This window comes from Oryctolagus cuniculus, chromosome 9 (genome assembly GCF_964237555.1).
Source record: "Oryctolagus cuniculus chromosome 9, mOryCun1.1, whole genome shotgun sequence".
Lineage (NCBI taxonomy): Eukaryota > Metazoa > Chordata > Mammalia > Lagomorpha > Leporidae > Oryctolagus > Oryctolagus cuniculus.
This window is the reverse complement of record NC_091440.1, coordinates 102,822,031-102,848,417: the sequence shown is the minus strand read 5'-3', so window position 1 is coordinate 102,848,417 and position 26,387 is coordinate 102,822,031. Positions and strand designations below refer to the sequence as shown.

Here is a 26,387-nt window from a genome sequence, read left to right as displayed (position 1 = left end):
GGCCAGAAGACAGGGTGGAGGAAAAAAAGACAAAAATAAACAAAACATCAAATATGAAAATTCTCAGAGATAATGCATTTATAAACACAGAAATGGTTACAACAAAGATGGCCGTGATGAGTGGGTATATATATATTTATATATATATTTATATATAAATCCGTGTCCGGCATCTGACCGTGGCACCTGGGGAGCTAAGTCCAGTCCGTGTGTTTGCCCTGTCTCTCCCCTTCTCTGCAACACCCTTTGTTTTGGAGTTTCAGAGAACACAAAATCCCACAGCTCCTTGGGGTTTGGGATAGGTAGACTGAGTGTATAGGGCCTTGGCTGGCTGAGAATGGGGAGAGGCTCCAAGGAAAACCATAACCCACACTTCCAAGCCACCCTTCACGTCTGGCCCCTTGGAGACCACATCTCAGCCCCTGCCCCCTTAGAAAGAAAAGGTCTAATTCCCCCCCCAAATCGTGAAGTGAGATCATGGAAGGAAGAGAATGCCCTCAGGGATTCGGGCACATGAAAAGCCTCTGTTCTTTTGCCGGCAAGGACAGAACAGGAGGCTGGTTGCAGCTAGGGCTCCCTCTTCTCTGTGATCAGGAAGGGCCAGCCTCTAGTCCACATCAGCCCAAATTTTGAGGATGAGGAGGGTGAGGAGAGGGCAAATACCCACAAAGGGCAAGTTCTTTTGAGGTCATAGCAAATCCTTCCCTTGAGCACCAACCCCCAATTTAAAAGCTTTGCTTGGGAGGGGAAGCTGCTGGATTCACCATCAGCTCAGTATTCCTTTGCCAATCAGGAAGGCTGATGTTCCTTTTGAAGAGTAGAGAATAAGGATGATGTCTTATGATGAAAAAGCCGTGCCTGAGGCCCAAGGAGACGTAGCCAAGGCTTGTCAAGAAGAAGAGGACTTCTTCTACCAAGAGGAGTTGGAGAAAGCAGGGACCAGAGCTTCCTCCTCCTCTTCCCAGTGGGCGGCAGCACGGATCTCTAGGAGCTGGCCAGGTGCTCCACCTGGATGGTGCTGGTGGTGACAGTGAGGCAGATGTCCTTATGATGCTCCGCCGTCTTATAGGGGGTCAGGTCAAATGAACACTGGGGTGGAGGGTTAGGGTTGCTGTCCCCACCACCCCCACCCTGGGGGGCTGCCCCAGGAGACTGGAAGTGTGGTGGTTGTGGCTGCTGCTGTTGCTGCTGCTGCTGTTGCTGTTGTTGCTGCTGCTGCGATGCCTGGGAGGCCTGGGCCTGGGCCTGGGCTTGGGCCTGGGCCTGGGCTTGTGCCTGGGCCTGGGCCTGGGCCTGAGCCTGGGCTACTGCTGCTGCCGCCGCTGCCGCCTGCACTTGCTGCTGGAGATCAGGAGGGTTGTGTTTGCGCATGTGTTTCATAAGGTATGTTTCCTGAGAGAGATGGTAAAAACAAGCTGAGGGATGAGAGACACACAGGTTCCTCACACCTAGCATCTGGGCTGCTATGCATTAGGCTGAGTAATATTTACAAACATTCTGGAGCCAGGAGTCAGCAGAACTCAAGCAGCACTTCCAGGGCTCAGCACCAGACACAGGCAGAAGGCGACCTTTAAAAGTCACTATGGACACTGAAAAGGAAACGCTGCCATTTTTCTTAAAGAGTTCTGAATGGGACAAATTTACAACATTTTTCCAGAATCTACTGGGAAAAACCAAGTCTCTTTCTCCCCCAGATTTCAGGTGGTTTTGTTTTGCCTTATATTTAAGTCAAACGAACAAAGATGATTTATCTATCTCTACAGGCTTAGGGGATTAGGCATCTCCTAAATTCAACTGTAAATCTAATTAATTTCTGAATCTTTAACGATTCTGCCAAGTTGGAGCCAGGGAGATGGGGTATTTGCTGCAACCTGAAAGACTGGGGTGGGGTGGCATCTTGCAGGACTGCGGGAGGAAAGAGAAGAAGCTGAGCACTCACTGATGTATACGCCCGGCTACAGATAGTGCAGGTGTACACCTTGGCGTGCTTCACTGTATGCGTAGATAGGTGGACCTCTAGTGAGGCTGCATCTGTGTACGCCCGATGACAGTTGTGGCACTTGAAAGGTTTATCTTTGTTGTGTTGCCGTCTGTGGGACTGAAAAAATTGGGAGAAACCTGTTGAGTGCACTGCACGCTTTCCTCCTGCCTCCTTGATCTTTACAGAAAGCCCTAAGGTGCGTGTCAGGCCTCCGAGCTTCTTGTTCCATCTGAAAGCAGCAGAAACTGTTTCAAAAGGAACTTCAGGAGCTAGAGGCTAAGGGAGAAAACATGTCATGCAGCCCAGACCAGGATGGAGACAGAATGACAGTTTATGCCAGTTCTCCAAGTGAGGCATGGACGACACAAGAGGGCTTTATCTAGGGGGCCACAAAGCCAAAACTCTTCGAAATGACATGAGAGGGGTCCAGTGCTGTGGCTTAGTAGGTAAGCCTCCGCCTGCAGTGCCAGCATCCCTATGGGCACCGGTTCATGTCCTAGCTGCTCCACTTCCGATCCAGCTCTCTGCTATGGCCTGGGAAAGCAGCAGCAGAAGACCCAAGTGCTTAGGCCCCTGCACCTGTGTGGGAGACCCAGAAGAAGCTCCTGGCTCCTGGCTTCGGATCAGCACAGCTCCGGCCGTTGCGACCATTTGGGGAGTGAACCAGCAATAGAAGACCTTTCTGTCTGTCTCTCCCTCTCTCTCTGTAGCTCTACTTCTTCTTCTTCTTCTTTTTTAAATTTATTTGAAAGATAGAGTTACAGAGACGTAGAGACAGAGAGAGGTCTTCCATCTGCTGGTTCACTCCCAAATTGGCCGCAACGGCCGGAGCTGCGCTGATCCGAAGCCAGGAGCCAGGAGCTTCTTCTGGGTCTTCTACGTGGGTGCAGGGACCCAAGGACTTAGGCCATCTTCTACTGCTATCCCAGGCAATAGCAGAGAGCTGGATCGGAAGAGGAGCAGCTGGGACTAGAACTGGTGCCCATATGCGATGCTGGCACTTCAGGCCAGGGCATTAACCCGCTGTGCCACAGCGCCGGCTCCTATAGCTCTACTTCTTAAATACATAAATAAAATCTTTTTAAAAAATACTAAGAGATCATGCTTTTATGACTGTACAGAGATCACATGATGTGTGTGATCTTGCAACAAACTGAATGCATCAGTTAAGAGAATCTATTAATCTTCTGTTAAGCCAGACATTAAAGAGACACAAACTATTAAACAGGGGTCGGTAGTGTGGGACGCAGGCATCCCATATGGGCGCCAGTTTGAGACCCAGCTGCTCCACTTCCAATTCAGCTCCCTGCTAATGTTCCTGGGAAAGCAGAGGAAGATGGCCCAAGTGCTTGGGCCCCTGCACTCACGTGGGAGACTTGGAAGAAGCTCAAGGCTCAGGCTTCAGTCTGGACAAGCCCTGGCCATTGTGGCCATTTGGGGAGTGGATTAGCAGATAGAAGAACTTGCTCTCTCTGTGTGTCTGCCTCTGCCTTTCAAATAGATTTTCAAAAATAAATAAATTACTCTTCCCGGGGCCGGCACTGTGGTGTAGCGGCTAAAACTGCCGCCTGCTGTGCCAGCATCCCATATAGGTGCCAGTTCAAGTCCCAGCTGCTCCACTTCCAATCCAGCTCCCTACTATGGCCTGGGAAAACAGATGAAGATGGCCCAAGTGCTTGGGCCCCTGCACCCGAGTGGGAAACCCAGAAGAAGCTCCTGGCTCCTGATCAGTGCAGCTCCAGCCATTGTGACCAAATGAGGGGTGAACCAGCAGATGGAAGACCTCTCTCTCTCTGCTTCTCCTTCTGTCTCTGTGTAACTCTGACTTTCAAATAAATAAATCATTATAAAAAATTACTCTTCCCATTAAGTTTTTTTTTTGACATTTGGGAATATATCATATAAGTTAACATGCAATGAATTTATAGTTATTTTTTAAACAGATCACTAAGTACCTTTCAAGTTTCTCAGTTTATGACATCTATGTAGACAGATACAAGGGGTGTTCAAGTTCATGGAAAACATGAAAAAATTACGAGAAAATAAAGAATATTTTCTCTAAAAAACAAAGTTTATGTATATTTACTTGAGAAGAAGTGACAGAGATATTTTCCATCTTTCTGGTTCACTCCTCAAATGCCTGCAGCAGCCAAGGGCAGGCAGGCAGGCTGATGCCCCAAGTCTGGAGCTCCATCAAGTCTACCATGTGGTGACACAAGTACCCAAGTACTTCAGCCACCATCCACTGCCTCCCATGATACATGGACGGGAAGTCAGACCAGAAACGGAGGAAAACAGGACTCCAACTGACACTCTGATATGGGATGTGCTTCCCCAGCAGTGCCAAAATGTCTGCCCCTAAACTTATCTCATAATTCTATTTTTCCATGACTTTTTGAAGCACCCTCATAATTACATAAAACAAAAACTCTTTTGGTTCTTCAGTAACTTCTAGAATGTAAAGGAGTGCTAACAAAGAGAACCACTGAACTAGTCCAGTGTCACTCTGAACCCACGTCTCAGACTCAAGGTCTTCTGCGGAGGGTAGAACATTTACCTGTAGGTTGGAGAGCTGTGTGAAGGCTTTCTCACAGCCTGGGTGTGCACATTTGTACGGCCTATCACCGGTGTGGATTCTGCACAGGATGAGAAGAGAGGGAGAGATGTCAGCAATGTCACTTAGGGACTGGCTCCTTACTAAACCTCCATGAGGCCTCCTGAGGAAGCACACCAGATGGGCCTCCAGAGCTGCAGGCTCAGGCCCTCTCTGATCCCCACCAGGCTGTAATGCCCGGCTTCTGGCCACCACCTGCACCACACAGCTCAAGCTAAGCCTTCTCTCGCCGGTGAAGGAAGAACTGCACCTTGGCACCCAAGAGACAGACAGTTCACAAATTAGCATACAAGTCAGCTCCCGTATTAATTGTCCTAAGGAACATTCAGAAACACAAGGCAAACACGACAGCAAGGAAAAAGAAAAACACAACATTGCTTTCTTGGCCCCTCTATAGTCAGAACCTAGCCCTTCAGCCTTGAACATCGCTTGCAGGGTAAGTTCTGGTATCAAAGAAAAGCAGAGTTATGCTAACTGATGAGGGTAGCAGTGATAGTAAAGGAAACTCAAAGAAACTCCTTGAGACTTTTCCCAGTTTCACTCCCTGATGGCAGGAAATACCTAGTTTCATACCAATTTGACCTCTTGCCCCAGTGCTACAGAGCCCTCTGCTAAGGTGACCCAAGGACCCAAGGATGCACTGACTCCTGCTCCTCATGAGGGTTTCAGAGCCTTCTCTGTGACCAGATCCTTTTCTGGACCTCTGGTAGAAAATCTCAAGGACATCACAGGCCAGGTCTTGTCTCTGTGAAGAAAGTCTGACTTCTCGTTGAAAAGCAGGACGTCTGTTCACTTTAAGGTGACATCACTGGGTCTACAAGAAGCTGGGTGTGAAGGCCTACGGCCAGCAGGAAGCTGGGCTGTGGTCGAACTTGACATGTCACGAAGGAAACCATCAGCTCTCCCAGTCGGCAGGATCACTTCCTCCCAGTCAGTCACTGCAGATCCACGGGGTCAACAGTGGCCACGCTTGACGAGGTGAGCTTTTCCATTTTCTGTTTGCCAGCTTTTGGTGAATATTTAGCAGACTTTGTCTTGGTCTCTTCTCCTGGCATCCTTCAGAGCCTTGCCTGTTGCGTTGTCACCAGGCTGGGGCCTGGCGATGTCTGATTTTATCTCCTGTTTACAGCTGATGCCTCAAGGCCTATAGGTATGGTCTTCATTCAAATGTGTCTGCTTTGGCATCAAGTAGAGAATCTTGCAAGGTGTGTGCATGGATAGTTTCAGGGAGGAAAATGCGTGAACAAAAAGTTGTCTTTGTTCCAGGCGTGTTTCATGTTTCTGCCTCCCACTGATCCATCAATCAGGGAATATTACACAGTCGACCATCTCCCCACTGTAGCTCTGGTCCCAGAAAGGCTATTTCTGTTAGCGTCCACTTTGCGTTGCCAGTGTTGTTGCTTGGTCTTCTTTGTTCCAGATGCCAGCCAGGTCTCTCCCCCGCCCCCCGCATGCGGGTTGTTGTGTGTGTCCGGGGCGGGGGTGGGGAGGGCATGCCAGCGGGGCAGGGTCAGTGGCCCGCCACTCTCCCTTACCGTGTGTGCTGCTGGAGGTGGGAGAGCTGGCGGAAGGCCTTCTGGCAGTAGGAACAGTTGTAGGGCTTGGCCCCCGAGTGGATACGGAGGTGCTGGGCCAGGTAGGAGGTGTTGGCGAAGGTCTTGGAGCAGTGCGGGCACTTGTGGGGCTTGATGGTCTCCGTGTGCATCTTGGAGTGGATCCTGCCGGAGAGGAGAGGAGGGAAGGGGGGAGGAGGAAGCAGTTCGACACCACGGGCTCAGCTCTCTGCTGGGTGAAATGATGTTGCTTGACGGATGAGAGCACCCCTCCTCCCTCCTCCCAAACACACTCCGGCCTGGAGAGGCTAATGAAGAGGACACCCAGAGCTAGGTTGTTGCTGATCAGAAGTCGGTGGCTAGAATGGCAGTGAGATGATGAAGAGCTGTAACCCAGGGCTCCTGGTAATCTTAAAGCATCCAGTCTCGTCAACCCTCTGCTTTTTCCTAAGGTTACACACTCACCACAGTTACCCTGCTTCCAAATAGCAATCTGAACAAAGACCAATACCGCCTGGTCCCCATGGACCTGAAGTTGAATGCACACCTTGGCTCTGAACTGAAGCAAATAGTAAAAGCAGGGCCTGCTCTGCAGAAGATTTCCAAACACAGACACAGAGAGAAACCACAAAAATTGTTCCAGACTTTGGGATTGAAGACCACAATTTTCAAGGCCCCCCCCAATTGCTAGGATACAGTTTATTTTTCAGGCAGTAATAGGAGAGATTTGAGGCTCCCAAAGGGAAAGGTGAAAGGGAAAAAAGAATACATGTGGAGACAGGAGTAGGTGCAGGCATCATGGCCTTGGGGTGGGGATCATGGCCAGGTGGTGGGGTAGAACCAAGAGCAGCCTTACCGGGTGTGCTGCTGAAGGTGAGAGAGCTGGCGGAAGGATTTCTCACAGAAGTTACAACTGTAGGGTTTAGCCCCTGAGTGGATACGGATATGCTGGGCCAGGTAGGAGCTGTTGGCGAAGGTCTTGGAACAATGTGGGCACTTGTGGGGCTTGGTCTCGGTGTGTGACTTGGAGTGGATCTGCATCTCCGACTTTGAGTAGAATGTCAGGGAGCACATCCGGCACCTGGGCCAAACGAGGGCAGCGGTTAGAATCGTCCCCACCACCAAGGCGTTGCTGAGCCCTCCCCTCCATTTCCAAGAGAAGCCTTCCTATCTGATCTCTCTCCTACTCCTAACTACATTGCGAGCGAGGCCCTTGAGAGCAGGAGCTCTCTTTTATTTACTTCTATAGCCTGAGCCTCTTACATGGTGCCCTGAACATTATAAACAATGTTTGCTGAATGCCTGGATTCCCTAAAATGTGCAAAAACAAGAATTCAACCAGATGAGGCCAACACGCATGATGGGCTCTGGGAGGATGTGGATTTCACTGAAACAGAGTACCAGCTAACGTCTGTTTCCCTCCTGCCTATAACCTGATTTCAAACTTTCAAAGAACTCCACTCCCCAGTTTCCCCATGTATAAGGCACATCCTTTGGTATTTCTCAAGCCCCCTTGGAGATGAGGAACAACTGACTAGATTCTCTCCTATCTTCAAAGTTTGCTTCTCTCAGTTTCCTTTACTTTCTGTTTGGCAGTAATTCCTAGAGGGGTGGGGGTGGGGAACTGTCAGGATTATTTGAAGTGACTTTTCCCAACCCACGGATGTCTGCTCTCCACCATTCATCTACCACCCTCCTATAGCCCCTTGGTGATCAAGGGGAGAAGTACTCTTCCAAAAAGTTCAGGTATCTGTTGGGAGTGGGTTACATCCCTTAAGTATCTAGGACAAAAGGTTTGTGAAACAACAGTCTTCCATACTTTCCTCTTTCCTAGCACAAGGAGTCAAGGTCAGCACGTGAATGTACTTTCAGTTGTCACCTGAGTTGGTAATCCTTCTTCCTTCTCTGACGCTGTCCAACAATATCAAATAAGGAGGCTTCTGTGTAAATTAAGGCATGACTATTTAGTCTCTGCTGGGTAAAAGCTCTCTATATGGGTGCTGGAACCTTGTCATTTTCATAAACAACCCAGCAGGTCTCAACGTGAGCAAGTAAGACAGGGGCCTGGAAGCCAGGCAGCTACAGGTCTCTTTTCTGTAGGTTCTCCTAACTTATCTTGCAGCAGGGTCTTGGGATGGTGTGGGGTGTTGACTTTTCATCCCAGGAAAATTTTTTTTACAGAATAACCAGATTCAAGATTAAACAGAATACAGAGTTCCTTGGAGAAACTGGTATCACTGTTAGTTGGGGTATGGACCCTGCATTAATGCCTTAACTGAAATTTCAATCATTCACATCAATTTCTACTTCTTTGGTCACCTGTTAACTCTGAAGGAAATCCCTGCTGTTGTATGAGAAGCCTCATCACCACACCAGAGGAGGAGACGTTCTGTTTAGATGCAGCATGGTCCAATGGGAGTCTAGACACCTAGGTTCTACTCACAGTTCAGTTACAGACTTGCTCATTAACCTAGACCTCAATTTTCTGGTCTGTAAAATGGAGAGCTAAATTCTTGCCCCTGAAATACCCAGCAAGCCAGACAGTCAAAGGCTTACCAAGTGTTCTCGAGTAGTAAAAATCCACTAGTGCTAACAGCATCAGCGCTGACAGATAAGCTCATTCTACTAATATTTTACTAAGACTAAGGCTAGAAACTGGACACACTGTCACTTGGAAAGCAACGCTATTAAAGTTGCAAAATAACTTCCCTTGATTGCTAAAATTTCTCAAATGGGTAGAACATGTTCTCAAATAAAATCTCATTAGTTTATGTATGAGGATGTCAACATACAACTGTGCCCTTAACATGAAAGTTAACTAATAAGAAAGGGATCGGCATTGTGGTGCAGCAGATTAAGCCACTACCTGGGACACCAGCATCCCATACGGGTGCCAGTTCAAGTCCCGGCTGTTCCATTTCCAATCAAGCTCCCTGCCAATGCGCCTGGAAAGCAGATGTCCCAAGCACTTAGGCCCCTGCAACCAATGTGGGAGACCAAGATGGAGTTCCAGGCTCTTAGCTTCGGCCTGGCCCAGCCCCAATCATTGCAGCCACCTAGGGAGTGAACCAGTGAATGGAAGCTCGCTTTCTCTGTAAATCTCAAGTTCACTGACAGCAGACTGACGACAGAACAAGCAGTCTCAAAAGGTACTTGGTGTAATGGTGATGGTTAGAATAATGACAATGATAGTAACTGCTGTCTGCTATCTGGTGTTGCCAGGCTCTGGGTTAAGAGCTTTAAATACATTATTTCACTCCTCACAACAACCTGGCGAGTATCATTCCTGTTTGACAGAAGCAAACACAAAGGCACAGAAAGCAAGTGAACTGTCAGAGGGCGACGGACTACGAAGTCATGACACCTCACTGAAGGCATCTGACAAGCACAGGCCGGACAGTCATCTGCCAATGAACGTAACCAGTGAACGACTCCAACTCTTAAATCCCATGAAGCCAAACCACAGGGTCAAAGTCCTTAAATGCAACGTGTTAGGTGGTCAGAAAGACGCTGATTTTGGAGTTGTGGCAGCAGGCAGCTAGCAGGGGACAGAAAAGCCAGCACCCCTTATCACTGTGTGCATTACTCCAGGGAACACCATTCACACCCAGCACAATGAGAACAGTGCCCCTTGGAGGCAAGTAACAGGATGGCCTTGGTCTCAGAGACAACTTTGAATTAACATCCCATTTATCCCCTCCCTAAAGATATTCAAAACAATTTTAAATACTCTGAATTTTTCCTTAAAACATTTCCACATGATAAATGAGGTGACTGATCTTCCCATTTCATAGATGGGAACAGATACAAACATTGTCTTCTCAAAGTAACAGAACTTCTTGCCAGAAGTAACTCAACACCCAGGCAAATGCTAGTGATCACTGGAATGGATGTGGTTGACCTGGCTGACCCACACATGCATCAAAATAGATTCTTTGTGATCAAGAAACATTCCTTTGGAACTCCAGTTCTGAGTTTCTGAAGAAATTCTGTTTACTATGATACAATTAGTCAGCCTTAAACTGCTGTCACCAGGGCATAGGATCTTCCAAGGATTTCCAAAGCACTGAAGGTATGGAAAGTCCTTTAAGACTTCCTTCCAATAGCACATTCACATTTCTTTTCATATCTGGGAAGTCCAGAGATAGCTTTAATGTGGGTCCAGAAACAAAGTCAGCAGAACCAGAGGACCCTGAGGTAAGTACAAGGACTCCAGTGAGTGTCACAAAACCCTCCCACTACTCCTGCAGCCCTGCATTTCATATAGGTGTATCTCCAGGTCACAGTGACCTCACGGGAAGCAGACACATAAAAACCCAGACCTCTACAAAATCACCTTAACAAAGTAGATTTTCATTTTATGAAGTGATATATTTACAAAGGCCTTTAAATGAATCAAACTGTTCAGATACCTTTATTATATGACATGATGTAAACATTTTCCAGGAACACTTTTATTGTATAAAGTGGGGTACACCTGTAATAATAAAGCTGCAATGAACTTTGGGATTATGAGCTGGAATTCTGCAGTGCTCAATACTTTCTGCATAGCATCACTGTCCTCATTTCACTAATAAAGAGGGATTTAAACACTATAGTCATGACTGTTCTCCACAGAGAAACTGGTACAACAAAAATAAAAATCAAGACTACATGCTGACTATTTATCTTGCTTTAGAAGTTCCCAACATTTCAAATCTTATCTGATATATACTCCCAACAAATGGGAGGCATAAACAGAATTCTCCCCATTTCACAGATGAGGAAACTGAGGCCCAGAGAGGGGGGAAAAGGACTTGCCCAGGGTCACACAGCAAGTTCGTGGTGGAGCCAGGAACTGAATCCATGAGCCCAAGGCTCTGTCCATTTCCTGTGCCGCAGTTCCCTTCGCTCCTAAAATGGGAACAACATTGCCCATCTCGGTACACTAAGGACAGACCCATCTCCCAGCCATGCACATCTGCCCCTGTCTGTATCAAAGCTGTGACAGCAGTAATCCCACTCTGTCCTGGGACCAAACCCACAAGGGCCCAAAAGCTCTCAAGGGGATGAAAAGATTTTCAGCTTTCAAAGAGCAGGGAGCTTACTTATGTAATTACAGCACCACATGCAAATATGCATGTAATGCTTTTTTGGTCATGGACAACTTCGAATAAGTGAAGAACTGAAATGACTTCCAAGAATTAGAAGGTAAATAAATAGTCATTTTATAAACATATATTCCAAAAAGGGGGAGGTATCCTATTCCTCCCACCTTTGTATGTAAACCCCTCCCATCACCCCAGCCATGCAGGGTCAGGCAGGCTCAGTGCTCCAATATGGCCCAAGAACCAGTGGACGGCACACAAGTTACATGAGGTGCTTACCAGAAAGATTTCTTGGAAAAATAAGAATGGAGAATGGAGAAAGCAAAACGGAGCCGAAGACAGTCTCAAACCCAGTCTAGAGCCTTATTGCAAAAGAGAAATTTCTACTCTGTCACTCTAAAACAAGTCCATGCTGATGGTCACCAAAACCGGGGCTTACAAATGGAAGGGGTCCAAAGGGCCTGCCCTGTGGGGGACCAGGCACGGGAGGCATGCCAGCAGCTCTGCCTCCCGACCCCATGACAGAACAGCTGACATGCAAGTGGCTCTGCGGCGGAAAGCTCCGGAGTGTGGAGCCTGACTGGGGCCGGACATGAAGATGGCAGGGGAGGTCGAGGCAGTGATCCTCACCTGCGTCTTGCCCCTGGCTCTGAGTCTTACCTGTAGGTCTTGCCGTCCTTCTGATGGTCATCGTCATCCTCAGGGGAGAGGACATAAGGGTCATTCATCTCAGGCAACCCCGACTCCAGCATCCGCTTCTTCTTTCGACCCCGGGGGGGCTTGGGAGCCACACTGCCACCTCCACCTCCGCCTCCACCTCCTTCCTCTGTTAGGGTTGATGCTACCTTCTTGGAGAGATCAGGGACCACCTGCAGGGCTTGTGAGCCAGGGGGAAGAGCTGAGACAATCATGGGAGCCGAAATGGGGAAGGTCTGAGCTGATGAGGCTGTGGTCACAAGAGAGCCTGAGGGGGACGTGATTACCAAACCCGGACCTAGGATTGGGAGAAAAAGGAGATGGTGTCACGTTGTTCAGTTCTGACGCTGTCTTTTTCATTTCCCCCAGAGCATTGTCTAAAAAACCCCTCACCACCACCCCCAGCCCACAGTATGTAGGAAACCCCAAGCCCTGTAGAAAAAGAACGGTCTCCTAACCCCTGTCCCCGCCCCACCCCCAGTAACAGTGAGATTTACCCCTTGATTGACTCCCTTCTCTTCTCCACCTCTGAGAACAGGAGACTCCTTGATTCAGAGAAGGAAAGAATGTCACCTCCTCAAAGGCAGGGACCGCATCTTCTACTTCTTTGTATCCCCCACAATGCCTAGCACAGTGCTAGGCACACAGTAGGCACTTAATAAAAATTTGAGTAATCAAACACATATCCCACTCCCCACGTGCTTGGAGCCCTCCAGCCTGGGGTACTGATCATGGAAGATCAACACCTCAGATTGGAGTTGGCGGAGTCGCTCACCAGCAGTCATGAGTCCTGTAGACGGCACAGGGACCACCGTGATGTTCTGGGTCACGGACGCCTGACTGTGTGGAGTCAGCTGGTCTGACTTGGACTCTGTCTCCATACTGATGCCCGAGGGCAAGGACACCGAGGCAGGCACCGTCAGCAAGGTGGGATAGTGAGGCGGAGCCAGCCCGCAGCCCTTCTCCGGCAACAGCTGATCCTTCATCTTGTTGATGAACATTGTGTTCTCAATCTGAAAGAGCAGAAGGGGTCTTCAGACCGATCGAGTCTGCTTTCATCTGTTCCCTAAGCACTCTTCAGTGTTTGCCCTCCTTACAGATCAAGGAATGGGTAGTTTACGCCTTTCTTTCTAGAAAGAAGTCAGCGAAAGGGGATCCAGTGAACAGCATGTGTTTTAGCTCGCTTGTCACCGCAGCAACAGAACTCACTACTCCGAACTGAAGAAAGTAAATGATGGGGAAGAGCAAAAAGTGAGTACCACTTACCTGTCCTGAGACCGTGGGGATGGAAGGCCAGAAGTATGGGTTAGAATTGAAGTGAGATTCTTCCATTCTACCTGCAGACAGACAGACCATATCACACATTGAATAAATGTGAAACTCAGCCATGGAGAAAGCGTGTTGGGAGCTCCTGGTCTCTTCTTTGGCACAAGACCACCCGGCTAGGAATCAGCAGCCAAGGTCCTTGTGTCCACCTGTCTGTCCTCTTTGTCAGAGCCACTCAGCACTATATCCTAATCCAACAGAGAGAATCTGAGTTAACCCTTATGAAAGACCTTAAACACATCTCATTGGTCCATGCAATGCTTCTCTCACCCTGAAGAAATAGAATTGATATGACTTTCCTTTGTTGACAGGAGAAGCTGGTCCTAAGAGGGGAAGGGATGTACCCACAGTCACAGGCAGCAAATCACTGACTGACTTGAAAACAGCCAGAGTATCTCTCACTGTTCCTCTTTTCCCCTTATCCCTCAAATCCACCTTCCTCGAAACAAAAATGTCCAGATCCAGTCAACACATGTGTGCTTCTGTACAACTTGGTACCACAATTGCTGGGCTGAGCAATGAGACCTGGAAGATGGCCAGTTTAAAAAGCAGTGTTTTGGGGGGCCGGCCCCGTGGCACAGTAGGTTAATCCTCCGCCTGCTGCGCCGGCATCCCATATGAGCGCCAGGTTCTAGTCCCGGTTGCTCCTCTTCCAGTCCAGCTCTCTGCTGTGGCCTGGGATGGCAGTGGAGGATGGCCCAAGTGTTTGGGCCCCTGCACCCACATGGGAGACCAGGAAGAAACTCCTGGCTCTTGGCTTTGGATCTGCGCAGCTCCGGCCATTGCGGCCATTTGGAGAGTGAACCAATGGAAGGAAGACCTTTCTCTCTGTCTCTCTCTCTCTCACTGTCTGTAAACTCTACCTGTCAAATAAATAAATAAAAAATCTTAAACAAACAAACAAACAAAAACAGTGTTTTGGGGGCCAGTGCTATGGTGCAGTGGGTAAAGCCAGCACTTGCAGTGCCAGCATCCCATACGAGTGCCGGTTCGAGTCCCGGCTGCTCCACTTATGATCCAGCTCTCTGCTATGACTTGGGAAAATAGCAGAAGATGGCCCAAGTATCTGGGCCCCTGCACCTGCGTAAGAGACCCAGAAGAAGCTCCTGGCTCCTGGCTTTGGATAGGCCCAGTTCTGGCCATTGCAGCCATTTGGGGAGTGTATCAGTAGATAGAAAACTTCTCTCTTGCTTTCTCTCTACCTCTCATGTAAATACATAAATCTTAAAAAACAAACAAAAAAACATGCTTTGGCACCAGACTTAGCACCCAGATTTCCACCTAAAGGGTTTTGGAATAGGGAATGGTAGGCCAGGACACATACATAGTACTATACTCCTGCTTTCTTTCTTTCTTAATATTTTATTTATTTATTTGAAAGAGTTACAGAGAGTGAGAGGGAGAGACAGGTCTTCCATCTGCTGGTTCACTCCCCAAATGGCTGCAATGGCTGGAGCTGCGCTCATCTGGAGCCAGGAACCAGGAGCTTCTTCTGGGCCTCCCACTTGGGTACAGGGGCCCAAGGACTGAGCCATCTTCTACTGCTTTATCAGGCCACAGCAGGGAGCTGGTTCAGAAGAGGAGCAGCTGGGACTAGAACCAGCGCCCATATGGGAAGCCCACACTACAGGCACAGGATTAGCCTACTGCCCTGGCCCCTCTATTTATTTTTTAATTTTTATTTATTTACTTTCTATTTAAAAGGCAGAGAGAGAGAGAGATCTTCCATCTACTGGTTCACTCCCCAGATGCCTGCAACAGACATGGCTGGGCAGGCAGAAGCCAGAAACTCCATTTGTACCTCTCACATGGCTGACAGGGATCCAAGTACTTGAGCCATCACCTGCTGCCGACCCAGGTAGGCACCAGCAGGAAGCTGGGTCAGAATTAGAAGAGTCAGGAATCGAACCAGGCACTCCACTACGGCATGCAGGCATCCCACACGGTAACTAAACTGCCACCCAAATGCCTGCTTTTGCTTTTTGTTTCTTAAACACTGCTTCCAAGAGTTCAAACTCTTCTAAGTGTGGATGATAATTAAGCTAAATGTTCTGCATGAGGAGTAAGCTGCAGGAAAAGTAATCCCTCAGTCGTGTTGTCAAGCCACATGTGGGTACAGAATCCAGGCATCCCACCACTGGTGTTCACACTGCCATCACTTCTAGCAAGCCTTTACTGGTAGTAAGTGGGTAATGAGCAGCTTCCCAAAATCCTGGACTCGTAGGAAAAGATCCAGCCTGCCTAAGGCAGGTAAGAAGGAGTATGAGATGAGGGGAAAGGGAAAATGAAGAACGGCAGGAAATCAACATGATGCTGCTACTCTGAGCCAAGATCAACCACAGTCTGGGTGGGAGGAAAGAGCCGTGACTAACAACGTGTTAGAATCACCCCTAGGTTAGAGCCTTGGAGAATATGCTGGAGGCAAGCACCAGTCGCACTAAGAGTTAGAGGGAAGAATGCCTCTAGTGGCGAAGGCAATTAGGCAATACCTTCAACGAAGGTGATGCCGAAAGGATAGCGCCCTAAACGTCACTCTACTTCTTGTCTTTCCCCAGAAGGCTCCTCACACTTTTTCCTCTATTAAACGGCCCTCTCAATTTCCCTAAAACCTACAAAAGGGAGAACTGATTTCAGCCTACTTTAAAAACAGTAGCAAGAGGAATGCTCTGATACAAATAACAGCTTTGCAGAATTAAGTTCAATGTTAAGTGACTGAGGATCAACAACAGGGAAGTCCTATTCAGAGTTATAAAATATAGGGGCCGGTGCTGTGGCGCAGCAGGTTAACGCCCTGGCCTGAAGCACTGGCATTCCATATGGGCGCCGGTTCTAGTCCCAGCTGCTCCTCTTCTGAACCAGCTCTCTGCTATGGCCTGGGAAAGCAGTAGAAGATGGCCCAAGTCCTTGGGCCCCTGCACCCGAGTGGGAGACCTGGAAGATGCTCCTGGCTCCTGATCAGCGCAGTTCTAGCTGTTGCAGCCAACTGGGGAGTGAACCATTGGATGGAAGACCTCTCTCTCTCTCTCTCTCTCCCTCTCTCCCTCTGCCTAACTCTGACTTTCAAATAAATAAATCTTAAAAAAAGGGCCAGTGCCACAGCTCAATAGGCTAATCTACTCCGCCTGTGGCACCGGCACCCCAGGTTCTAGTCCCGGTTGGGGAGCCAGATTCTGTCCCGGTTGCTCCTCTTCCAGTCCAGCTCGCTGCTGTGACCTGCGAGGGCAGTGGAGGATGGCCTAAGTGCTTGGGCCCTGCACCTGCATGGGAGACCAGGAGAAGCACCTGGCTCCTAGCTTCGGATCAGCGCGGTGCACTGGCTGCAGCGGCCATTGTGGGGTGAACCAACGGAAAAAGGAAGACCTTTCTCTCTGTCTCTCTCTCACTGTCCACTCTGCCTGTCAAAAAAAAAAAAGAAAAAAAAATATATATAGTCATCCCCCAGTATCCACGGGGCACTGGTCCAAGGCACACCCATGCTGTGGACACCAAAATTTGCAGATTCTCAAGTCCCTTACATAAAATGTTGTGGTATTTACACAAAATCTAGGCACACTCTTCCATATACTTTATTTTTCTTAACTAAATAAATAATAATAATAAATAATAATAATAAATAATAAAATAATAAAATCTATGTATGTATTTATTTGAAAAGCAGAAAGATACATAGTGCAGGGGGGCAGATTTTCCATCTACTAGTTTACTCCCCAAATGCCTTCAACAGCTGGGGCTGGGTCTGGTCAAATCTAAGAGCCAGGAACTCAATGGTGGGGACCCAAGTATCTGAGCCATCATCTGCTGCTTCCCAGGGTACTCATTAACAGGAAGCTGGATTAGAAGTGGAGCCAGCACTTGAACCTGGTGACTGGGATGCAGGTGTCCCAAGTGGTATCTTAATCAAATGACCCCCCTATATAATTTAATTCACCTCTAGATTACATATAATGCCTAATACAATGTAAATGCTATGTAAATTGTTTTTATACTATGTTGTTCAGGGAGTAATTACAAAGAAATAAAGTCTGTAAGCCTACTACATAATATACAACAGCAATTTAAGACTGTTTTAGTTGAGTCTGTTGATCGGAACCCAAGATAACTAGACAGTAAAACTAGACAGTTTTGGACACAGATGCAAACTTAGCCTTTGTAGCCCTAGTTTTGTGGGGATTTTTTTTTTTTTTTGGTCTTTACAGGGTTCAGCCCTGCAAAAAAAAAAAAAAAAAAAAAAAGTTAGAGTCACAGAGAGAGAAGGAAAGACATGCACTGGTTCACTCCACAGATGGCAATGGTCAGGGCTGGGCCAGGCCAAACCCAGGAGCTTCTTCTAGGTCTCCCACATGGGTAGCAGGGGCCCAAGCACTGGCGTTGTCCTCCACTGCTTTCCCAGGCCATTAGCAGGGAGCTGGATCGGAAGTGGAGCAGCAGCCAGGACACGAACTGGTGCCATATGGGATGTCAGTATTGCAGGTGGCAGCTTCACCTGCTAAGCTACAATGCTGTCCCCATAGCCCTACCTTTATTTTTTTTTTTTTTAAGATGTATTTATTCATTTGAAAGTCAGAGTTACACAGAGAGAGGAGAGGCAGAGAGAGAGAGCAGGAGAGAGAGAGAGAGAGAGAGAGAGAGGTCTTCCATCTGCTGGTTCACTCCCCAATTGGCCGCAACAGCCAGAACTTGCCAACCCAAAGCCAGAAGCCAGGGTCTCCCATGTGCGTGCAGGGGCCCAAGGACCTGGGCCATCTTCTACTGCCTTCCCAGGTCATAGCAGAGAGCTGGATCAGAAGTGGAACAGCTGGGTCTCGAACCGGTGCCCATATGGGATGCCAGCACTTCAGGCCAGAGTATTAACCCACTGTGCCACAGTGCTGGCCCCAGCCCTAGCTTTATAAAGGGGTCTCAGGTCCTCCTGAGGCAACAGAATCAAGAAAAGATCAGTCTGAGGAGATCCAATCTTGCCCAGCTTTTTGGGAGGGATGACTTCTACACGTTTCTTCCCTTTGTCCCTAACTAAGGCTCATCATCCAAGAAGCAATATGTAATGAACCAAACAACAGTGTGCTCTACACACGAGAAGTAAAATAGACGAGAAGGTTGATGGATGGTGGAAATGAAGTAGAAAGTTACACTAGAATGTAAAAGGAAGGCCTAGCATATAATTTCTTCCTAAAGAATGTTGGAAATAAATGCATTATGGTTGTGAAAATTTAGGAGGGAAGAACAGAAAATCTGAAAATAAGAACAGTCCCATATAAGATTCTAGTGAACAAACTGCCTTCTTCTATCCCAAAAGACAGCATCCATTCATACTGTCCTACAGGTGGGTCAGCTGAAACAGGCTTTCTGAGGGGTTCTGAGGCTACCCTTGTAAATTTTTTTAAAAGATTTATTTATTTATTTGTAAAGCAGAGTTAGAGAGAGAAAAGGAGAGAAAGAGCTCGTCCATCCCCTGGGTCACTCCCCAAATGGCCACAATGGCCAGGCTGAAGCCAGGAGCTTCTTCTGGGTCTCCCACATGGGTACAGGAGCCCAAGCACTTGGGCCATCTTCTGCTGCTTTCCCAGGCACATTAGCAGGGAACTGGACAGGAAGTGGAGCCGCCAGGACTCAAACCAGTGCCGACATGGATGGTGGCCTTGCAGGTGGCAGCTTAATGCACTGCACCACGATGCCAGCCCACCCTTATAAAGTCTTACAGAGAGGACGTACAAAGTGATGTGGTGGACAACATCACCACTACCATCATCATGAATATTTATTATGTGCTTACTGTCTTCAAGGTAGTGTTCTAAGTACTTTCTAACTTCATCATTTAATCTCCCAAACAGCTCTATATGGTAGACACTATAACCCCATTTTTCAAATGAGAAAATTGAAGGCACAGAGTCAAACAGTAAATAGCAATGCAAAGATCTCAACCCGGATACCAAACAGCACGTTAAGGAAAAGGGTTCACAAGGGACCAAAACAGCTGAAGGACATACTTTCTGACCTTATAGTTTGACCCAGGAATTAAAATTTAGAATATTTCCAGGAACTAACTATACATTCTTCAGGAAGGCCACAATTAAGTATTTTTAAAATTGAAGTCCTGATAACAGCAAAATGACAAGCAGCTCAAGATCATATTCTCTGTCCACATCCTGTGAAACCTCTCTTGGCTCAAGATAAGTGATTTTAAAATGATGGGGTCTGGACAAAAAGGCCATTCACAGGAAAATAAATAAAAGGCTCTCCATTTCCTTGGATACCCAGTCCATCACTCTGCTTTGGTTTGTTTTACTTTTAAATTTTTTGTTTTCTAGTTATTTAAAGGGAAAAGAGACACAAAGAGTAAGGCAGACATACAGAGAGAGATCTTCCATCTGCTGGGTCACTCCCAAATACCCCCCAACAGCCAGGGCTGCTGAAGCCAGGAGCCAGGAGCTTCACCCAGATCTCCCACATACGTGGCACAGACCCAAGTACTGAGCACTCATCTGAGCCTAGCAGGAAGCTGGAATTGGGAGCAGAGCAGGGACTCGAACCTGGGCACTCTGATAGGGAACGCAGGTATCCCAAGCAGTGTCTTAACCACCACACCAAATACCTGTCCCTGCTTTGGTTCTTAACAGAAAAAAGCTAAATGTCAGAACCACAGCTGGTCCTGGGCCAAGATAAGACAATATATGTGCCTTATGGGCTTTTGACAAACAGGTCAGCCCAAAAGCAGAGCACATGGAAAGTACTGCTCAACCAACCATAAGCAATATTTACCTACAAAAGGACATCTGAGAAATGCTGTAGCACTGTGCTACTGGTAAGCTTGACTCAATCTCTGTACTCCTCAAAATGGGCTCAGGTGAAAAGCCAAGAATGAAGGCTATTGTCAGAACACAATGTAAATGGTGCTCCCTGGAGTTGTGCAGCAGTGCGCCCAGGTGCCCAATCACTCAACCACCCACTTACTGTCCATTTTACCACTTACCCTCTCACCCTATCTTTCACACAGGAAAGCTCACCTTCCCAACACACCAGCATTCGTACAACTCAAACCCAAACTCATCTCTATACAGAATGCTGGCTTTGATGATTATGCCAATTCTCAGAAGGGGAAAAAACAAACTGGTTGACTCTACTCTGAGCAGAGGAAGACTTTCATTATAGCCCCAAAAAGCAAGCAAGAAATATATAATAGAAAGAAGAGGCCAGCGCCGCGGCTCACTAGGCTAATCCTCCACCTTGCGGCGCCAGCACACCGGGTTCTAGTCCCGGTCAGGGCGCCGGATTCTGTCCCGGTTGCCCCTCTTCCAAGCCAGCTCTCTGCTGTGGCCAGGGAGTGCAGTGGAGGATGGCCCAAGTACTTGGGTCCTGCACCCCATGGGAGACCAGGAGAAGCACCTGGCTCCTGCCATTGGATTGGCATGGTGCGCCGGCTGCAGTGCGCCGGCTGGGGCAACCATTGGAGGGTGAACCAACGGCAAAGGAAGACCTTTCTTTCGGTCTCTCTCTGTCCACTCTGCCTGTCAAAAAAAAAAAAAAAGAATGCTGACAGATTGAAAATATGGGTTCTAATTTCAACTTCACTATTGCACCAAGTCTCAACTGTGCTGTTAATAAGGAGGGGCATTTACTATAATTAGGTTGGATGATACTCTTCTTTCTAGAGGTTTAAGGAACTACGTATTTTCTCCAGTTTCAAAAGAAATATTGGAAGACCGGGGAGGTGAAGAAGAGAGAATATTAAAGTAACACATGCAAAACACATAGTAGGACTTGAATTCTGGCACCAGAGCTTTGCTCACCTACCCAGTCTTCCACGGTACTACAACCAACCAAGGGTAAAGGTATCATGGCTTCTAGTTGGTTTTGGCAGATATGGTAAAGATCACCACTTATTTGCCACTTGCAACTACTGTTTTTTTACTGCTGCTTTTCAAGTAAAGCATTTTTTTCTCAATTTCCTTAATACAACCAATCTTTAGAAAACTCATGAAATATATGCACCCATTAAATTTGCATGAATCAAGTTCAGTAGCTAGAGAAGAGACCTAGGAATCAAAATGTGGATTCTAATTCTAGGTCCAGCACAATAATTAGCTATCCCTCTATGCTTCTAGGTATTTATCAGCGTGGAGAATGGAGGTGAATGAACTCTTTACAGCCAGTTCATACGGTTTCTTGTGAGGAGATGGACGCAGCAGAAAAAAGAGAAAGAATAAAATGCTCAAAGTGCTCATAAAAAGAGTCAGAGAAATTCTTCCACATGATGAGGGTGATCAGTTACAATTAGTGAAAATTACATGAAGACTACATAATTACAAAGGAACGACCCCCAAAGTAATGGGTCTATAGCCTCTAGCTTAGTAATCATCTATAAGTAGCATCAGTTATAAAAAGATGCAAAAAAACAATCAATTTGAATTCAACTGTAAGATCTTAAGACACTCTACTGAGAGAAATAGTTCCAGAATGAACAACTGTAGAAGGGCTGCAATATTAGCTAAGGACACGAAATGAGGAAACATAGAAAACCATTGGCTTCAGTGCCAGTGCTATGGCATAGCTGGTAAAGCCACCGCCTGCAGTGCCGGCATCCCATATAGGTGCAGGTTCAAGTCCAGCTGATCCACTTCTGATCCAACTCTCTACTATGGCCTGGGAAGGCAGTAGAAGATGGCCCAAGTCCTTGGGCCCCTGCACCTCCATGGAAGACCTGGATGAAGCTCCCGGCTTCTGGATTCGGATCGGCACAGCTCCCGCCATTTCAGCCATCTGGGCAGTGAACCAGCAGATGGAAGACCTCTCTCTCTCTGCTTCTGCTTCTTTATAACCCTGCCTTTTAAATAAATAAATAAATCTTTTAAAAAAATCAATTTTTTTTCTCAATAAGGAGACAAATCTTTCAGGATCCTACTACAGGTCGAGCACCTCTAATACATAAATCCAAAATTTTAAATGCTCCAAAACTCAACACTTTTTGTATGCTAACATCATGCTCAAAATGTTTCAGATTTGCTAGATGAGTAATATCAACAGGTTAACGTCTAGGCAAATATTCCAAAATCTTAAAAACTCTCAAACCAATTATTTCTGACAAGGGATCTTCAACTCAGCCTGTACTATCTGTGAACTCTTCCAAGTGCAAAATAACTCAGAACACGTTTACTTCAATGATACTGGGAAAGACCATCACACAACACACAAACAAATCAACAGATCCATGAGTATCAGGCAGCTCCTACACTGCTACCACTGGACCATCGTACCCTGTACCCTGGTGAAAGGCAGCATCGTGGTTCTTCCCGACCTGCTCTGCTAGCAATAATCTGCCAAATGTAAGGCAAAATACAATGGGCATTTGGCTCACCTGCATACAGTATCAGAGTACCATGGTTCAAGTCCAGGCCCCACTCCCTATTCCAGTTTGCGGCTAATGTAAACCCTAGGAGGTCAGAGGTGATGGCTTAAATAGTTGGGTACCTGCCAACCTATGTGGGAGACCTGGATTGAGCTCCTAGATCCCGGCACTGGCCTGGCCCAGCCCCAGCTACAGGAGGCACTTGGGGAGTGAACCAGCAGATGAGGAATCTCTATCAGATAAAATGAAAAAATAAACAAGGAGGAAAGAGGAAATATGCACCTAGTATTTAATCATAAACTTGCCTCAGAAACCTATGGGGAACAGATTTTATACCAATCCGGAATTGGTTCTTACACACTATCTCCGGGGCATGGGCACTGTGGTGGAGCGGGTTAAGCTGCCACCTGGGATGCCTACATACCCTATCCATGTGCCTGGGATGGAGTGCTATCTCTGCTGCCAATCCACTTTCCTGCTAAAGCACCTAGGAGGCAGCAGAAGATGGCCCAAAGTACTTGGGTTCCAGCCACTCATACAGGAGACCCAGATGGAGTTCCTGGGTCCCGACTTCAGGCTGGCCTAATCCCAGCTGTTGTGGGCATGTGAGGAGTAAACCAGGGGATGGAAGATATTTCTCTGTCACTCTGCCTTGCAAATAAATCTTTTTTTTTAATTTTTAAAGATTTATTTATTTATTTGAAAGTCAGAGTTACAGAAAGAGAAGAGGCAGAGAGAGAGAGAGGTCTTCCATCTGATGGTTCACTCCCCAATTGGCTGCAACAGCTGGAGCTGCACCGATCTGAAGCCAGGAGCCAGGAGCTTCTTCTGGGTCTCCCACTCGGGTGCAGGGGCCCAAGGACTCAGGCCATCTTCTACTGCTTTCCCAGGCCATAGCAGAGAGCTGGATTAGAAGAGGAGCAGTAAGGACTAGAACCGGCACCCATATGGGATGCTGGCACTTCAGGCCAGGGCGTTAACCCACTGTGCCACAGCGCCGGCCCCTGCAAATGAATCTTAAATAAATTCTTTTTTTTTTTTTTTAATTTATTTTTTTGACAGGCAGAGTGGACAGTGAGAGAGAGAGACAGAGAGAAAGGTCTTCCTTTGGCGTTGGTTCACCCTCCAATGGCTGCCGCGGCCGGTGCGCTGCGGCCGGCGCACCGCGCCAATCCGATGGCAGGAGCCAGGTGCTTCTCCTGGTCTCCCATGGGGTGCAGAGCCCAAGCACTTGGGCCATCCTCCACTGCACTCCCTGGCCACAGCAGAGAGCTGGCCTGGAAGAGGGGCAACCGGGACAGAATCCAGCGCCCTGACCGGGACTAGAACCCAGTGTGCCGGCGCCGCAAGGCAGAGGATTAGCCTAGTGAGCCACGGCCAATCTTAAATAAATTCTTTAAAAATTACAAGATATCTCTAGGATTACAGCTTTGAAGCCTTTTAGGTCTGTACATTGTTATTTTCAGGCAACCTAAAACTCTATCACTACTAGGCTTCATAATTTGAATTCTTCTAGACCCATTCCTGGGGTTCAGTCCATACAGTTTTATCTTCTTTACCTGAAACATGCAGTAAAAACCTCACCCTGCCACACCAAATTCAAATAATCCTTTGTCTCGGATTCTCATCATTCAAGAGATGCACTTCAAACACGCCACTGGGATATTAAGAATAGGAACCCCCCTCTGAACTCAGCACTGCTTGTTCTAACTACAGGAACCCCTAAGCTCTGCCATAAGGACTGCATCCGCAGTTAGGGCCCATGTGCTCCAAAGCAGAACGAATTTCTCCTTGGGACACAACACAAAACTCCTCAGTGGTTTCACTTGAACATTTCACCTTGCACTCCCGATGAGTGCTAGTGGGAAAGGAAAGTGACAGGAGTTTAATGCCAACTTCTTAGCCACAACTTCCTGGGACCCCTCAAAAGTTAAGAGGAAAAGGCTAATTTTCCCTCCCACCACAACACCAGTATTACAACTGCCGTTACTTGAAGTCTGTCATACTGTCCAAAAAGAAAAAAAAAATTCATCTTTTCATAACCCCTTCTCCCCCAAAACCAGAAAAGCCATTAGCCCAAAGATTGTCTTACCCTCTCTCTCTCTTCCTCCTCCTGTCGTCTTATTCCTTCTCCTTTCCAGGGCTCCTGAACTTTCTGTAAACAAATTCTCTAGGTTACAGGGGCCAGTCAGGGTGCAGTCGCCAGAGGACTGTGAAGAACCTCAGGAATTCTTTGTCGGCAGTGGGTCTGGAAGGCAGGCACACCCCTGACCACCCGACAATTCAAGAAGGGAAAGATACAGTAGCAGAAGCCTAGTGCCACCCAGTATCTGCATACAAGGGAAATACATTTGATTCCCAGAACTAAGATCAATCCTATCCCCCGGGTTTGGCTTCCACTCCTAGGCTCAGGCACTGGGTCTTCCTTTCCCGGCCACAGGTAACCAGGGGTCAGAGAACAGAACAGTTGGGAGAAGAGGAGAGTCCCCGCCCCCGGGCAGGGGCTTCAGGAGGTAGGCTGAGGACAGGGGGGATGCACGGGCCCTTGTGTCAGGCACAGTGCCAGTTCAGGCCCAGCCACTTCCTCCAGCCTCCCCTCCACACTTCTGCTAGGACTTCGCCCCCTGCCTACCCAAGGCCTTGTGCCAAGAAGTACCTCGCTCAGTCTGCACAGCGGTCTACCTACTGGAGACCCCAACTGTCCCCCCCAGAACCTTCGTTCCCCTGAGAGCGCCCCTGGGAGCCTCCTCCTGATGTCGCCCCCCACTCTTTTCTCAAAGACCCTGCCTTGGGACGACCCTCCTTCCCCTCCAGGGAGCTGAACTCTGCCACCCACCAGACAGGCACCCGCCCCCTAAAACCCCCCCATTCCTCCCCATCGCCCGCTCCTCCACAACCACTTCCGGTTCCGGGACGGACACACATACAGTCACATCGTGTCCCCCCCCCTCCTCGCCCTCCCAAGGAAAAGGGGAGGGGGGAGGAGCAGGGAGCTTGGCGCGCGCCGGCTGCAGCGGCGCGAGACTCACCCGGCGGCGACGGCTGCGGCGGCGCCAGCGCCAGAGCCAGAGCGCGGGAGGGGCGGCGTTTGATGGGAAAGGAGGGAGCCGAGTGGGGTGGGAGGACCAGGAGGGGGCGAGGGAGGGGGGGAAAGCGCGAGGCGGAGCGCGCGGGCACGCACTTGAGGCGCGAGACAGACCCACACACTCACACGCACGGAATGCGCGCGAGACACCCGCAGGGCGGGGGCGCGAGGCAGTGGGTGGCCCCCCTCCCTCCCGCCCCTAACACTCACCCGGAAGTGGTGCTGCAGCTCGTGCTCCCGAGAACCCCAATTCCTCCACGCCCCCCTCCCTCCCTCCCCCCCACAGGCTCAGAGAAGACTGCAGCCGAGAGAAGGCGGGAGCGCCGGAAACGAAAAGGGGGGGAGGGAGGGAAATAGCAGCGTGTGGGGGGGCGGTAAGGGGGAAGGGGGGGAGTGCAAAGGCCGAGTCACTTCCGGGAGCGGCGAGATCACATCCGGCGCTCCTCTAGCTTCGGGATACTCAGGGCGGAAGTGACGACAAGTAGGGGCGGAAATAGCTTCTGCCACAGGACTCCGGAGAGCCCTAAGTGTATGTGACGCCAGAGCGGAAATGAAGGCGGGTTCTTCTCAGGGGTAGAAGCTGAACCTGCAGAAGTGCGGTTCCGGGCTTTCGGAAGGGACTTCAGGGGAAGTGGGAGGGTGGGAACGCGACAGGTTCATGAATTATGCATCAAGGTACGGAGGAAGGTTTGGATTTTTAAAAGA

At 48.4% G+C, this 26,387-nt stretch overlaps 1 protein-coding gene across 24 annotated transcripts; it reads right to left on the bottom strand.

Annotated features, from left to right (window-relative positions):
- Positions 1 to 54: 54 nt before the first annotated feature.
- On the bottom strand, positions 55 to 26,120 carry ZNF384 (zinc finger protein 384). Of its 24 annotated transcripts, none has more exons than XM_051850158.2 (12): positions 25,893 to 26,056; positions 24,690 to 24,752; positions 13,198 to 13,268; positions 12,707 to 12,944; positions 12,429 to 12,476; positions 11,896 to 12,229; positions 10,949 to 11,041; positions 7,005 to 7,229; positions 6,131 to 6,313; positions 4,539 to 4,617; positions 1,940 to 2,098; positions 55 to 1,392 (listed from the first exon to the last, which is right to left on the bottom strand). In XM_051850158.2, the coding sequence occupies exons 3-12, from the start codon at positions 13,261 to 13,263 to the stop codon at positions 985 to 987; spliced, it is 1,833 nt and encodes a 610-aa protein (XP_051706118.1). In that variant the 5' UTR covers positions 13,264 to 13,268; positions 24,690 to 24,752; positions 25,893 to 26,056; the 3' UTR covers positions 55 to 984. The 24 variants fall into 24 exon arrangements, with proteins under 24 accessions (XP_051706118.1, XP_008257964.2, XP_051706120.1 ...); XM_008259742.4 differs by lacking the exon at positions 25,893 to 26,056 and adding an exon at positions 25,627 to 25,877; XM_051850160.2 differs by lacking the exon at positions 25,893 to 26,056 and adding an exon at positions 25,525 to 25,546.
- Between the last annotated feature and the right edge of the window lie 267 nt (positions 26,121 to 26,387).